The 14,718-nt window shown below is 56.2% G+C and overlaps 1 protein-coding gene across 3 annotated transcripts in view; it reads right to left on the reverse strand.

Moving 5' to 3' along the window:
- Nucleotides 1-3,929: 3,929 nt before the first annotated feature.
- The window catches only part of Ttc7a (tetratricopeptide repeat domain 7A), a 112,937-nt gene continuing 102,148 nt past the window's right edge, over nucleotides 3,930-14,718 (reverse strand). For all 3 annotated transcript variants that reach the window (XM_028892854.2, XM_037197970.1, XM_028892863.2), the window contains one exon: nucleotides 3,930-5,872. In XM_028892854.2, the coding sequence (XP_028748687.1) occupies nucleotides 5,651-5,872 (222 nt within the window). In that variant the 3' untranslated portion in view covers nucleotides 3,930-5,650. The remainder of the gene's footprint in view (nucleotides 5,873-14,718) is intronic.

Genomic DNA, 14,718 nt, shown 5'->3' on the forward strand with positions numbered 1-14,718 from the left:
CAGCCAATTAGGAACAGACACTCAGGAAGTCCCAGCTCATGCATCACTGATCCTAAGAAGCCAGTTCAGCTGCTGGAATTGGAGAGGCACGGGGATGGAATGGAGCCTGAGCTCTGGCCATCCTGTTGCCCTTGAAAGCGGGCAGCCATCTCCAGACCCAAGTGTGGAGATCCATCTGCTCCCCTTTCTGCTTCCATCCCCCTGTCCCAGAGGCAGCTCTTCTCTGCTGTCCTCTCCATCACGGCTTCCGCTGCTCCTCAGCTTCTTCAGCCACCGGCACCCGCTTCCCTCCTTGTCTCCTGGTTATCCTGAGGTTAGACGTGGCTGCTGCCACCTCTGGGGATGGCAATGGCCAGAGGAGGTAGAGAGGGAGGAACCGTATTGATTGAAAGACCAGAAAGAGGACAGCAAAGGGATTCCGGGATGCTGGCCACCAGGAAGTACTGCTGCAAAGTGGGAGGACAGAGAGAGGACCGGCTGAGAGCGTCAGGTCAAAGGGGAGACAGCAAACTTTGGTTTGAAAGGCGCCCCAAAGTGCGAAAGAGTAAAGGGGCATGGTCGCTACACATATTTACCTCAAATGGTTCAAAACCAAAGAGTGGTTTTGAAGGTGATGAATTACAGCTTGCTAAAGCCTAAAGACGTATTTGAGAGAGGGAAAGGTCAAGTGATGGAGAACAGGAGGATGACGACGATCCGTACCTGGATAGGTTCCTCTATGCGTGTGTATGCCCAGTCCACCTGCCAGCCTGTGGACCAGCACGTGGACCCGCAACGGTCCATCCAGTCAGCTGGACATCAGGGTTCTGGAGTCCCACAGCCTGACACACAGTTCCCGCAGTCTATTTATCCTCCTCTTCTGAGCACCATTAGTATTTGGGGAAGCCATAGCCCCTGAGTGACCTTTGCTTAAGGAACTACACCGCTCTAGCTTCAGAGGGGCTGGGTGGTGGGCACCGTGGAGCACTGTCCTGTCTCCTTGCCAGACAGCCTGGAGATACTGATAGTGATGGCGGCGGCAGGGGCGGCCCTTCTAGGTCCTCAAGGCCCCTGGACTGGTGCGGCCTTCCCAGGACCCTGTCAGAGAAGACTCCCATGGTGCCAGTGTCCAGGAGCCCATTTTCCTTCTACCGTGGCAGCAAGAGATTGCTTGTGTCTCTGTCCCCAGAGCCCCTGAGCTGTTTGTGTCTTTAGAGAGAATGGAACACAAAGCCTGTATTCTCAGGCAAGGGTGGGTAAGACATGACAGCCTCTTTCTTTGGGACACAGCCTTCCCCTACAGGGCCGTGGACTACCACAGGGGTGATGGGCAGTTGACTGTGAGTCCAAAGTCATCTAAGTGGCTAGGTGCTGGGCGTGGATGTGTGTTAGGTTTGTCTCCATCACCTTCATCCAAGAGAAGACCTAGGAGGAGAGGGACCCACCACGCTCCACAGGTGACGAGGACAAAGACGAAGGTGGTTATGCTCTCCTGCCTGCCTCTCCAGAGGGATCCATGCTCTATCCATCAAACGGAGGCGCCCGGCCTTAGGAAGGACTAGCCGGTGGAGCATCATCTCAGCAGGGAATTCTAGTCACATAAGCTGTTGTCTTTTGTGTCCTGAGGCCTGTGGCTTCTGTCACAAGTGACTGGATCAGGGCAATGCCCGTCCCCAAGGGGAGCCAGTCCGTAGGATGCCGAGCGACCCATGCAACAAGTGGGACCAAGTGGACCCTGTTGCCCAAGAACAGAGTGCTGGGTGGCGTCGTGCTGTAGGAGTAGGGCGGGGGAGAGGGGGACTGCGGGCCGGTGTGGCGGCGGCCGAGTCCTCGAAGCCGTTCTTACGTAACCACAATCCACAAAGCAGGCGCTAGTCCGCGATTAGTTGCAGATGAGAAAACAAGTACAGAGGTTCAGCAACGTGCTCAAGGCCACCCAATGGGGGGGGGGGCGACAGAGATGGGTTCCAGCTCGGCTGGTAACCACAGTTGTCACCGTTCTGCCTCATCAGGGTACGATGAAGGTCAAGGCCGCTTTCCCGCCAGGTCTGTTTCCACGTACCTGACCTAGGACTCCCGGGAGCAACTCTGGCCTGTTGTATTATTACCTTCAGGGGACCTGTCTTCTTTGCATCTGAAAGCACTTGGTGACAGTGCCAGAGGACCCCTGGCAGGGCACAGCAGGAACTCTCCAGGCACCTTCCTCGAGCCCCAAGATCCCCAGCTCAGCACTCTGGGGCTGGCCTCGAGGCCGCTCAGGGAAAGGGGAGGGAGAGTCCGCAGGTGGGGTGGGTAAATGGGAGGCTTGTTTCCCAAGGCTGAGAAGTATTTGCATGGTGATGATATTTGAACGCCTGGTCAGGGTGCTTGTACAACAAAGCACTCTGGTACTCAAAAAGAGTTGGAGTGGCGACATCTGAAATTCCGTTCATATTCGGGTCCACAGACTAACACTGTTAATTGAGACACCCACAAGTGTGTGTGTGTGTGTGTGTGTGTGTGTGTGTGTGTGTGTGTGTGTGTGTGTCGGGGTGGGGTATGCCTTAGAAAGCGGAAGGTGGGTTAGAGAGAGGGTCAGAGTGAAGGAGCACGCGGCAGCCTCAAGTCTCTTCCCCAGACTTAAGCCCTTACGCATGCTCAACGAGTTTAAATAGGAAGCTGGCTTTCCTGTTCTCTAACGAGGGCTTGTGAGCACAGGGTCTGTGGGCGGGAATGTGGGTAAGGATGGCGTGGGGGCGTGTGTCAGGAAATGCCCGCACTCAGTGAGTCTCCACGGCCTGACCTTCCAACATTGGACTAGTTCTAGGTCAGCACGGCAACACTTTCTCAGAGAGAAGGCTGAGCCTCCCCACTTCCCTCTGTTCCCTTCTCCTAGACCAGCAGACACCATCATTGTGTCTACGACAGCCTTAAAGGGCAGACCATTGAGGGCTGAGGCGTGTAACAAGTGATATGATGTCAGCTGTCAGTCACTGAAGTTTGTGAGCTGCCTGAGGAAGGGTTGAGAGCCAAGGAAGCTGGTCCTCAGAGCTGGGCGCAGAGGTGCACGCCTGTATTCCTAGCACTTGGGAGAGACAAGAGGATCCAGAATTCAAGGTCACCTTGGCTGCATCCCGATTCCAGGCCAGCACAGGCTACATGAGATCCTGCCTTTGAAAGAAGGTGGGGAGGGGGCTGGGCATGTTTGCCATTCTTAAGGCCCTGGGTTCAATGTGCAATGCCACCATTACTGAATGGGGAAGAAGATCCAAAAAGAGTTGGGCTCCCCCAAAAGCCCTTCCTCCCTAGGCTACCAATGCCATGTGACATGGGCAAGGGTAGGGATGGAGGCTGGCTGCAGTGGGAACCTGGGGCGGCAGAGGCCTCTGGGGGAAGTCACATAATGGCCGTCCTCAAAGTATGGGGGTGGGTGAGGGCTGCCGTGCTGGGGGTGCAAGAGGCATTCCCTTGGGGTGATGATAAAATAGAGCTCCCCTGGGAACTTACATCATTCTGTGAAGATATTTGGTGCATGTTTTGTTAACAGCTTACATTTGTATCATTATATAATTACTGGGGTATAATTACTTCAGATGCATTGTTATGGGCTTCTCAGCAGACAGGTCCACCTGGATGTGGCCCAATCACCCCCAGTCCTAGAGGTTACCCCAGTGGGCAGGCTTGTTTGAAGGATAGGCCACAGGCCAGGACCAGCGCTTGCTCAGCTCCCTCTGCCTCCTCCTCGCACTCCCAGGCATTGGCCCTGACCCCAGTCTCCCTGCTCACCCGACAAAGCTTTCCTCTTGGAGGTCCAGACCTTCTCGAAGGCTGGCCCTGTTTTCCTCCTCCTCCTCCTCCTCCTCCTCCTCCTCCCTCCTCCTCCCCATCACCCTCCCTGTCCAACGCCAGCCTTCAGGGCTTCTCCTCTCCACTGTGTGCACACCAGATAAATGAACACACTGCTTCAGACAGTCCTGTTTCCCCGTCAAGGGTCTTTTATTCAATTTCCAGGGTCACTGTCAGGTACTGGGCCCTGTCCCCCATGGCCTCCAGAGAGGGAACTCTTAGTCAGAAGGCATTTGGTGTCTCGCCCACTGCCAAGACTGACCATCTCTTCAAGATGTACCAATAGTATCTGCTTAGTTCTCACTCTTTTTCTAACAGAATTCCATAAAAATATAGATAGATCTCTAGCATATATATCTGTATTTATACACACACACACACACACACACACACACACACACACACACATAGAGACCCTTCAACCAAGAAACCAAGGATTGAATGTCCTCCCTCTGGCCCGGGGCTGTGACCCGGGGCCGTGAGGGGACATGCAGTACTAAGGCAGTACAGCGTGGAGCCAAGCTCCACTGGTCTTCTCCATCCAAGGAAGCTGTGGCCGGCCATGGTAAACCAGGCATCTCTCAGCCCCTTTCTATACATTTTAAAACGAGAGCAAGGTGAACCTGAGGGAGATACGAGAGTGTGGGACAGATGGAAAGGAACTCTCTGCCAGGCCTTGGGGGATGGTTTCCCAGGGAACGTTCCAGAAGCAGAGTGGCAGGTTGACAAGCTAGCCAGGGACATCTGCCCAGCGGCCTGGACCCTGGCAAGCAAAGCACATGGGCTCCTCCACCCATCCAGGCACAGCTCTGTGGGGATCTGGGCAGGGGAGCCTACAGGGCCAAGCTGGGACTTTGGGTCACTCAACAAAGCCCAAGGTGAAGACTGGGCTGTGGGTGATGATGTGTATTGGGGCTGAGCCTATAAATCGTCCCTTTGACATCACTCACCCGAGCGGGACCTGCACCGTAGGGAAAGCCTTGAAGGAATGTGTACTCAAGGTACTAGAAATGGCTAGGTCAGAACCCTGTTTTATACCCCAAGGCCCATCCTAGAGTCCACTGGCGTAAGGAAGGTCCATGGAGCCTACTGGCTGGGGCATGTTTCCAGGGAGACGGGAGTGGGTAACAATGGAAGACTTAGGGGCTGTGTTTAGGAGGCCTGGCCTGTCATGAGCCCCAAAGGCACTTAATGGCACAGAGAAAGCTCTCAGGAAACCTCCCCACAAAGGCAACACCGGGCATCAGCAGTGCTAATTCAGTCTGATAGGAACCTCCTGTGTCTGGGACCTCACGCTGTGGCTGTCCTGGGCTGGGCCCAAGAACAGTCTTCAAGTGTGCCCTGCCCTGGGACTGGGGAGTTCTTGAGCCCGCCACAGCTCGGTAGAGTCACTTAGATTGAAGCCAGTTTGTCTCCCAAAGGCACCAAGTAAGGCCAGGAAAAGCTGGCCCGGCCAGAGAGCAGCTGGCAGGTTCATTTCTACAGGTCCACCAACTCAAGATTGGTTCATCCCAAACCAGGAAATTGGGGAAATTGGGGGTGGAGCTTGGGTCCAAACACACCTTTTATCTAAGGGGGCCCCCTCCTGCTCAGCAACATCACAATGTCAGCCTCCAGGGAGCAAGGCATTTGCTTCGGATGCAAATCTCGTCCACCCAGCTTCAGAGGGGATCGCAGGCCTAGTTGGCCCTGCAGGGGGAGGGGTGCAGAACTGGCTTCAGAGCCCGTGGAAATGTTCACTAGTCATCTATTCCCTGAGGCCCCACACCTGAGTGCAGGGGTCCTCCCCTGGCCCCTGCTCGTGTCTGCTGCGTGCGCCGGACAACCCTGCAGCTGCTGCGGAGGCTCATAGCTCTCTGGGGATGATGGAGAAGGGGAGCACAGGGCTGCTGGCCTCCAGCTCCAGGGCAGTGAGAAAGCAGTCGACGGCAGCCTCGTTCTGGCCTTGGTCCTGCAGCACCTCACCCAGGCTCTGCCACGCTTCGTGGCAGGTGCTCTGCCTCTCCACAGCATCCCGCAGCACCTTCTGGGCCAGGCTCTTGTGGCCCAACTGACTCAGCATCAGACCCTGGAAAAGCAGCACAGCGCAGGGTTAACTTAGACCTGGGGCAGGGGGAGCCTAGCAACCGGGGTGAGCGCAGCAGACTCCTGGCCACCAGCCAGAGAGGCCCCAGGTCTGGCTTGGCCACAGACAAATGATCATGCCCTTTATTCATGCAAAACCTATCTGTCCTCGACCAAGCCCTGTTTCAGGCTCTGCAGGAACTGGGTTCCTTTTATCTTCAAGAGACAGGCCTTCAAGTCTAGACCTGATTTTGAGTGGCTCCATGGGGGGAATTCTGGGCCCTCGGTTCACTCTTGAACAAATGGGGGAAAAGTTAATGAAAAAATATCACAGCATGGCTGTTTAGGATGACGCGGCTGAAATGAGCCGGCGGCTACAAAGCTGTCCAAGAAATCCAGCCAGGAGCATGCTGCCTGCAGCAGGGAGGGGTCCCTCACCCCAGGGGCGCTGAGAGCACAAGGCACATCTAGTCTGTGACAAAGGGGGAAGCGCCTCTGCCTGCATCCGCATCCTGGGGACGGCTGGGTCCTGGGAGCCAAGCACCCGGCGGAGTCCATGCTGGCAGGTGAGGGGCGGGGGCGGGAGAGGGTCAGGGTCAGAGTTAGCCGGGCTCCGGGATGAAAGGCCCTGGGTGTCCAGGTCAGGAGGCAGGAAGCGTGGTCCTGCCGTTGAGCTCCAATGACTGTTACCAGAGAACCAGAGGGAGTGTGCCAGCAGGCACAGTCACAAAGCAGGTGGGAGGTGGAGCTGGCAGCCTTGAAGTCCTCCCCTCCCCCTCCCCCCACACACTGGGGACAAGGGACGTGGTGGCGGGGGACAGGAAGACCTCGGGTTCCAGAGAGGCTGCTACTGGACCACTCCACGGATCCCTTTGTCAAGCTCTGAAGGCATCCCAAGATGCTGAGAGGCGGGCCCTTTTCTTGTTCCGGAGAGTGGAGGTAAACCTCCAACTCCGACTTCCTGGGTAGGCAGGGGACCAGGGTGGGTGCGGGGAGCCGTCTTTGTGCTCGGAGCCCCCTCTCTGCAGCCCGCCCACTGACGGCCATGTACATTTTTAGCTGGATTATTTTCCTCCTCCCTAAGCTCCCTAGAGTTAGGCCTTTGGTTTCTATGGAGACGCACCAGGAAAGATGTACATGGCTGACTTCATAAAGTCCTAAGAGAGCTTGGAACATGACCAATTAGGCAAGAAAGGTGGTACTCAGGAAAAGCTGTCTCCAGAGGTGCAGGCTGCAGGTCCCGGGGCCAGAAAGTAGGGAGGCAGAACTGATTTCCCGGATGGCACCCCCCTGTGACCCTAAGCTTAGACACACCCAAGGAACTACTCAGCTCAGCAATCTCCACGGAGGCCGTAGAAGAGCGGGTGGGGGCAGGGCATAACCTCAGAAGGGCCCTGGAGCTGACCAGACGCGCACAGCATGCTGACTCAGGGTTGCCGGAACCAGGGGCAGTGTCTGTCTGGCCAGCGGTGCCCCAGGGCACACTGTCCTGCCCACAGGGCCCAGGGCAGGACCTTGAGTAGCTCCCAGTGGAACAGGGCCCATAGGGTGGAGGAAAGGAAGGTTCTAGCTGATAGCTGGCAGACACCAAAATGAGGTACCCGAAAAGGGGAGGTCTGGAGCCTGTGAGTGCTGGCCGCAGGGAGTGACAAGAGGCCGGAGGTGGCCAGCAGGGCCTACCAGAGGGGGTGTTCTGAGCTTGCTTTCTGGCACTTTCTTCTACACCAAGTTTTACTGGCAGAAAGAGTCCCAGTGCAGAGGAGCTGGGAATCCCATGGACCTCTAGCTGAGCCTGGTGGTGCAAGCCTGTCATTTGGGAGGCTGAGGCAGGAGGATAACAAGTTCAAAGGCCTGCCTGGGCAGCAGAGTGAGGTCATATCAAAATAGAGAACTGGGGGTGTAGCTGAGTGGTACACCACTTGCCTAGTATGTGGGAGGCCTTAAAGTCAATCCCAGGATGACAAAGGAAAAAAAAGAAAGGAAGGAAGGAAGGAAGGAAGGAGGAAGGAAGGAAGGAAGGAAGGAAGGAAGGAAGGAAAGGAACGTGTGTTTGGGAAGGAGCCAGATGTGTCTTCAGGCTGAATACGTGTGTCTCAGTAGAGGACAAAGCCCAGGGCTCGGCAGCCAGAAGGCCTGGCCGGGTTGAATCCCAGCTCTGTCACTGACATGCACTGTGACCCCAGCAAACAGACATCACCCTTTCCCTATCTGAACCCTGGAGATGGGATGGTCCTTCCTCACAGGGCCATTGAGATTCCGGAAGGAAGGAGTTGGAGAATCCAGACACCCGGTAGGCAGCTAGCACACAACATTCTCCAGGAGGAGACGGGGGTGTGGGGCGGGGAGAGGCCAGCACTGTCCATGTCTGGGAGACGTCAGGATCCTCTGTGAGGGAGGGCTGCGCCGTGGATCTGGCTCATGGCCCCCTGCCCCAACATGCTGACCTTAGAGCCTGAAAGAAGACACCAGGCCAGGCCGGGGTCAGGCTAAGGCCTGGAGGCCCAGGGCCTGTAACAGGATCTGTGGCCACCTGCCCCTGACACCAGCAGCTTGTGTTTGGTAGCAACTCGGCACTGTTTGCTGGCCGACAGCTGGGTGGGACCCAACCACGGGAAGATGCAAGGTCTCACCTGCTGTCCCCAGCCTGGCGCTACCCCAGGGGCCATTGGCCTGCGGCGGGCGGCGCTTTGTGGGCTTCGAGAACAGGTCTCCAGGGAGATGGTGGGAACACAGAACTGGCGTCTCAGTTCCATCCACATGTCCCCATTAAGTCCCCTCTCCCTCCCTGCCTGTCCCCCATCGGCTGAGGGATCTAGTCCTGTGAAGAGGCCCTTGGCTGCTGACCCTTCTTCCCTGGGGTGCCATGACTGGACTGCCGAGTCACAGGGATTCGGTAGCCATGGACAAGTCATCTGTGAGCATGGAGTACTGTAGCCGTAAGGCGTACTTGGGCTAGAAACAGCCACCACCGGGGGACAGGCCTGCGTTCAAAGCCTCCAGAAGTTCCTGTCTCTAGGCCCTCTTTCCCCAGCTCTCAGGGCGGGTACCTGCCCGTATCCACGTTTCCGGGTTCTCCTCTCCCAGGAAGCCTTTCCTGAGGAGAGCAAGCCTCAAGAGACACCACCTCCGAATCACATTAGGTTACTGTGGGGCTCTCGTGCGTCTCCCCTGGCTTGTACTCCAGGTGGAGAGGGACGGTGCCATTTGCCTGCCAGCCTCTCTGCTCTAGGCAGGGCAGCAGCTGGACAGAAGCCAGGTGGGAGGGACCTGGACGCAGAGCCAAGGACACCTGGCTCTGCCTTAAGGGCTCCCTGGGCTGGACTTCAGGCCTCCGCGAGCCCCCAAAGCAGGCAGTCTGAGGGGCCTGCGCCTTGCTGAGGTCTGCTCAAGTCAGTCTGGAGACGAGGGGGACGCGGGCATGTCCCTGTTAGGAGCCAGGCTTTCTGTGGAGCTACAGGGTAGAATTGAGGCTACAGTTTGGTGTAGAGAGGGTCTTGCTAGCCTTTTCCTGTGCTCAACACTCAACACTCTCTCTGTCGCACCCCACTGATCCAGTGCCCGTGGTGTTTTCTAGAGTCCAGACCAGGCAGGTTGGGTGCGGCTTTACCGATAGTCTTTTGTGGCTATCACCTACCCTGGGAAGCAGGCCTTAGTTCTAGGCCAGCTGTGGGCCAAGCTGAGTGTTCCTCCCCACCCCTGCCCTAAAGTATTTATAGAAGCTATTTTGGGAATTTTCCTTTTGAGCTCCAGGCACATTCCTGGGATTCTGTAACAGCCTTTCCAGCTGGGAAGCTGGGAATCAGCTGGGAGGCTGCGGGAGACAGCAGGTCCCCGGAGGCCCTGTGAGCCATTGCACAGGAAGTCTCCTCTTCAGGCGCGTTTGGGGAGGCTGCATGCTTCCAGGCCAGTGCTCCAGGTCGGATCAGGAGTGTCACCGTCACCTGTCCAGCCAGACCGGGGACATACCCTTCAAATCCCACCTCCCTTCCAGAACATGGTCGCTGGAGTCACAGGCCAGTTCTGCTTCCCTATTGGAAGCCAAGGACGCAACTCATTCAGTTCCACCCAGTGCCCAGTGGATATGCTAACCCCAGGTCTCTTGAAGAGGCTCTTGCTGAGAAGGTACCCAGATTCACAGGGAGCCCAGCCTAGGAGTCGTCGTCTAGGGTAGCTGGTGGCTGCTGACCTTGTGTTACCAAACTCATGCCCTTGCCTTTCTCTTGTGGGTCTCCGGGGTGCGGTGCAATGGTCTAGAGACCCAGCTGGCTTCTCTGACTGGCTGGGGTTATCTGTCTTCCAAGGAGCCTCTGGGCTAGGAGACCAAAAGCACTGCCCAGAGGCAGGTCACATCTTGTGATGCTGTGGCTCACAGAGGACCAGGAAGCAGAAGCTTTCGAAAGCCACCTCTGGCCAAAGCTGGCCTTGACTCATCCTCTTAAGTCCTCAGGGGTCGAGTAGGAGGCTGAGCTTTAGTGGGGTGACCAACAGCCATTTGAGGAAAGGGTGGCTTATTGGACAAGGGGGTTAATTAGGGGGGTTGCACCCTGTGGCCACCTCCAGATCGTCTTTCCCATTCCTTTGTTGATAAAATGGATTCTGGAGCTAAATCAAGTCAACTGTGGCCAGCTGTCATCCTGATCTGAACCTGTGCCCAGCCAGGCAAGCCGGGCCGGGCGGGCTGGGGGTGGGGAGGAGATTCTAAACCCTGGCCTGTCCGATGCGGGATGGCAGCGCCTGGCACTACCACCTAGGGAGCACCCAGACCTCTTCCCCACCTCCGCTTCTGTTTGCCACCAGGAGCATGCCTCTTGGGAGAAGTGGAGAGGAACTCACAAAGAAACCACCTCAGCCGGGGGGCGGATGGCCAAGATGGTCCTACCGACTGAACTTGCCTGCCAGCGGGCAGCGGAAGCATCAATCGATGGCTCCCCCGACCCCCATTCTCCACAAATGACAAGATTTCTGGTCTTCCCACTCACCCAGTTGCCTGCACTTCTCAAGCCATGCACTGCGGCTCAGCTCCGGCCGCACAGTGCTTTGGCCCCTGTGACCCAGGGCGCATGCAGCAGAGGCAGATGGGTCTGGGGGGCCCTGAGGTCCGGCTGCTCTGGGTGCCATTGCTCTGTCCCTCCCTAGAGAACGCCCCCCCCCCCTCCCCAAACGGCAGGGCTCCCAGCTTTACTTCTCAGCTTCTCAGGACACTCTTCCTCTGGAACGCCAGCAAACAGATGGTGCACCAGCCTGGCAGGGTGACAGCCCAGAGCGCAGGGCCAGCAGAGAGAGCCTCCCCAAAGCCAGCCAACCACAGCGCCTCTCCAGCTACCTCAGCTCAGCCAACCGAAGAGGCTGCAAGACGAAAATCCCCCCTCTTCCCTCCGCCTGGATCCTCTGGGGAGGCAGACACTCCTCGCCTTAGCTAAGGTCAGTTGGCCTTGCACTCAGTTCATTCGGTCCCATCGACGACACACGGTGGGGCCTGAGCCCTGAATACCTGTGCCCTGGCCACCTTTCTCTGGGGGACTTGGTGCAACACGCCTCCGAGCTTGGCTCAACCAGGAGCAGTTGAACACGGCCCGGGAGTGACCAAGGTAGAGATGACCTCAGCCACTAGCCCCTGACCTTACACAATTGGTTATCGTCATTCTAACAGCAGCCCTGTGTGCTCGGCACAACCATGTCCATTTTACAGACAGGAACACTGCACCTCTGAGAAGGTGAAGGAACCTTGGCCAAGGTTAAACAGTGAGCAAGGCAAAGTGGACCACAAGTGCAGGTCAGGTGGACTTGAAAGCCAGGTTCAACCTCGGGCCAGCTCTCCCCGAGCCAGCTCCTGAACTGCCGTCTTAAAACGGATTCTAGCTAACCGGTGCCAGAAGCAGTCCCAAAGGGAGTTCTGACCTCTCTGTCTTAGCCTTCCACTTCCTCCTCAGCTCCCTACCGATCGTCAGTTTTCCCTGGAACTACAAAGCAATGTGTACCAAAGACCCTTACCCCACACTGATACGATATGGTCCAACAGGAGTCCACATAAAGGTATGGCTAGAGCTCAGGCTGCTTGCCACTGTGGGACCCATCCCGACTCTGCATAGCTTTCAGCTCATCTGAGCCCTAAAACATGCTTTGAAGTCACAAGGGCCAAAATCATTATTCCCCGTGACATAAGGAAGAAAAAAAAAATCTAGCCCAGCAAGCGACATAATGCCTCAGCTCTCTCATAAGTTGTGGGTGGGCAAGGCTGGCCATTTCTGGTTTGTTACCCCTAGAATCTAGTACCACTTCTCCAGGACTAGGATGGCTGGGTGGGGATACCACACAGGCCTTTATAACCAGAGTCCACCTCTCTGGCCTCAGAAACCAGTCCTCAGTGCCGTAGATGGGAGACGTCAAGAGTTGTGGAAGATGTGCAAAGATGTCTCTGGGGTCACGGCCATTTCTGATCCCCTCATGTGGCTGCTGCGTGCCGTAAGGAGTGGATCAACGAGGGAGAATAGTAAAGTCCCCCTGCTATCAAGGAGGAGAGAGCTGGAAACAGCGCTACCTCCCTGCCTTCCCAGGGCATGTGGAAGAAGAGATGGCCGCAGAAGCTGCATCTCTGGGCATTAGACTGTGAGCCAAAGCTGGTATAGAAGAGTTTCCCACCGTGACTGCGGTGCCCAAGGCGGGAGGTTCTGGGAGAGCCTGCAGCTAATCCCTAAGTGAGCAGGAAGCTGTGTCTCTGGGGTCCATCCCTGGGAAAGCAAGGCAGGTGCTACCCACAAAGCCCTTGCATGCCCTTGAACACCCACTCAGGGCTGAGGGCCTCAAGTTGTCCTAGGAGCAGAGAAGCACCTTGAACTCCTTGGGCAAGCCGAGGGTGGAGGGAGTGGGGCTACCCGAGGTGAGCTGAGTCTTTAGGGAGGTGAAGGGCTGAAGAATGTGCTGTCCCTACACAGGCCACCTTGGCAAAAAGGCTGTTTTGAGCTAACGGCCGCTAAAGAGGAGCAGACACAGGAAAACCTCTGCCTTCTGCCCATTTGCCCCAAAGCAAAGATGCCCGCTTTCATCTCTACCAGAGGGACAAAGGTCGGTTACAGAGGTCAACACTATGTCCTTACAGGCCCCAGCAGGGCACCATAGGACGTGTACAGCCGAGCTCACTCATGAGCCTCTGTCCACCATTGACTTCCCATTTGTCTTCCCCAAACCTGCTGTCCCTAGAGATTCGAGGCCCTCCTCCTTTGTCTGGCCACCTCTCTAAAACCTCGTGAACGACCGATGACCCATTAAGGTGTCAACATAGGAACACCGCCCCCCCCTCCTCCCCCGGGAGGGCCCTCACTGACATGGCCAGTCCGTTGGCCATTGTCCAGGCTCCTGTGTTCCATTTTTGTTGGAGGTGTCCAGAGCTGCTGAGAAGTCCTGCGGCAGAATGTAGGGCGAGAGCCCGGGGTCCCTCCTGGCCTCCCTGAAGATCAGTCCTCCTCTGAGGACACTGGCAAAGACCCTGCTTCTCTACTCACGCTCTGTGGGGCGGGCAACGTCAGGCTTCTCAGTTAGATCCTTCTGCGAACACACTGAGTCCAGTGCTCCAGCTGAGGGCTTCCGGTGGGGCAGGAAGGTGGAGACTGCCTGGCAGACACTCCTTCAACCTGCCCCTGTGGTCTGATTTCCGTTCGGAAACCCCTGAATGTGGCATGGGTAACCGTGGATCACGGCTCTGGACTCTGTAGTGTTTCTGTTTTTTCTCTTTTTCCTGACACGGAACTACCAAGGAAGGCAATGCCTTCTCGCCTGGTCTGGTGCAGAATCCTAACTTGTGTGGAGGGTGAAGTCAGAACCAGGAAGAGCTCCCCCATGGCATCCAGGGAGGGTGATGGCGGAACAGAGCTACAGAGCATCTTAGCTGTGCAGGCAGGCTTCTGCGCCCAGTGAGCATTCCTCTCCTGGTGCTTGCCAGCCCCACCCTGTGGCAGTGGGGTCAAGCCTGGCCCCCTACACAGTCCCCTAGGAATATCCCCACCCCCTTCTTTCCAGACCCCAGGGAAGAGGGACTTCCCCAGGACTTCAGAAGAATTTTCCAGCCCAGGCTTGTACGTGGCTGAAACACCACAGGCAAAGACGGCCCTCCTGTCTGCACCTACTACGGGCTGAGTTTACGTAAAGGTTCAGTGGTGTTGGAATAGCTAGACTGTCTTCCCTAGGACCTGCCTTGGCAATGGCTTCATGGTGGGGAGCCAGTACCCACCCCTCTATGTTCTTTGGATAATTCTCTAAGGCTGTGTCTATCCCAGAATACACAAAATGATGTCTCTTTCATTCTCTACGGATACTTTCACAAGGAATCCTCGGTAGAAACAGCAAGCTGACTTAACCCACTAGAACTATTTTCCATTGTGTTATATCACATTTAAAAAGAGCCCAGGCTCCACGGATGCTCGGTGGAAAGCAGTGATATGATTGATTACTAATGTCTGTCAGTGAAGGGGGCTGGGGAAGAGTGTCTGTACGCTGTCTTTCTTCCTTTCCCATTTCACTGCAGACTTTCATGGGCACAATCTCATTTGATTAGAAAACCACTATAGTCTGGGGACAGTTATTAATCCATTTACAAAAGGGGGCATTGGGAACAGGGAAGTTAAGTCTCTTCTTAAGTCACCCAAGTAAACCAAGGCCAGAGCCAGGATGAGCGCCCGCCCAGATGTCCTGAGTCGCAGGCCAGCACAAGGAAGGCATTTGGATGAGGGGAACACTCGAGATCAACATGCTAAAAGCATTCACACGTCTTTAGGAAAATATGCTTAGTAAATCTTCTCCAGGCTCGAAGTTTGCTATTCTTTATGCATATGTGTGGGAGGGCTGGCAGGAACAAAG

The sequence above is a fragment of the Peromyscus leucopus genome, chromosome 22 (assembly GCF_004664715.2).
Source record: "Peromyscus leucopus breed LL Stock chromosome 22, UCI_PerLeu_2.1, whole genome shotgun sequence".
Classification (NCBI taxonomy): domain Eukaryota; kingdom Metazoa; phylum Chordata; class Mammalia; order Rodentia; family Cricetidae; genus Peromyscus; species Peromyscus leucopus.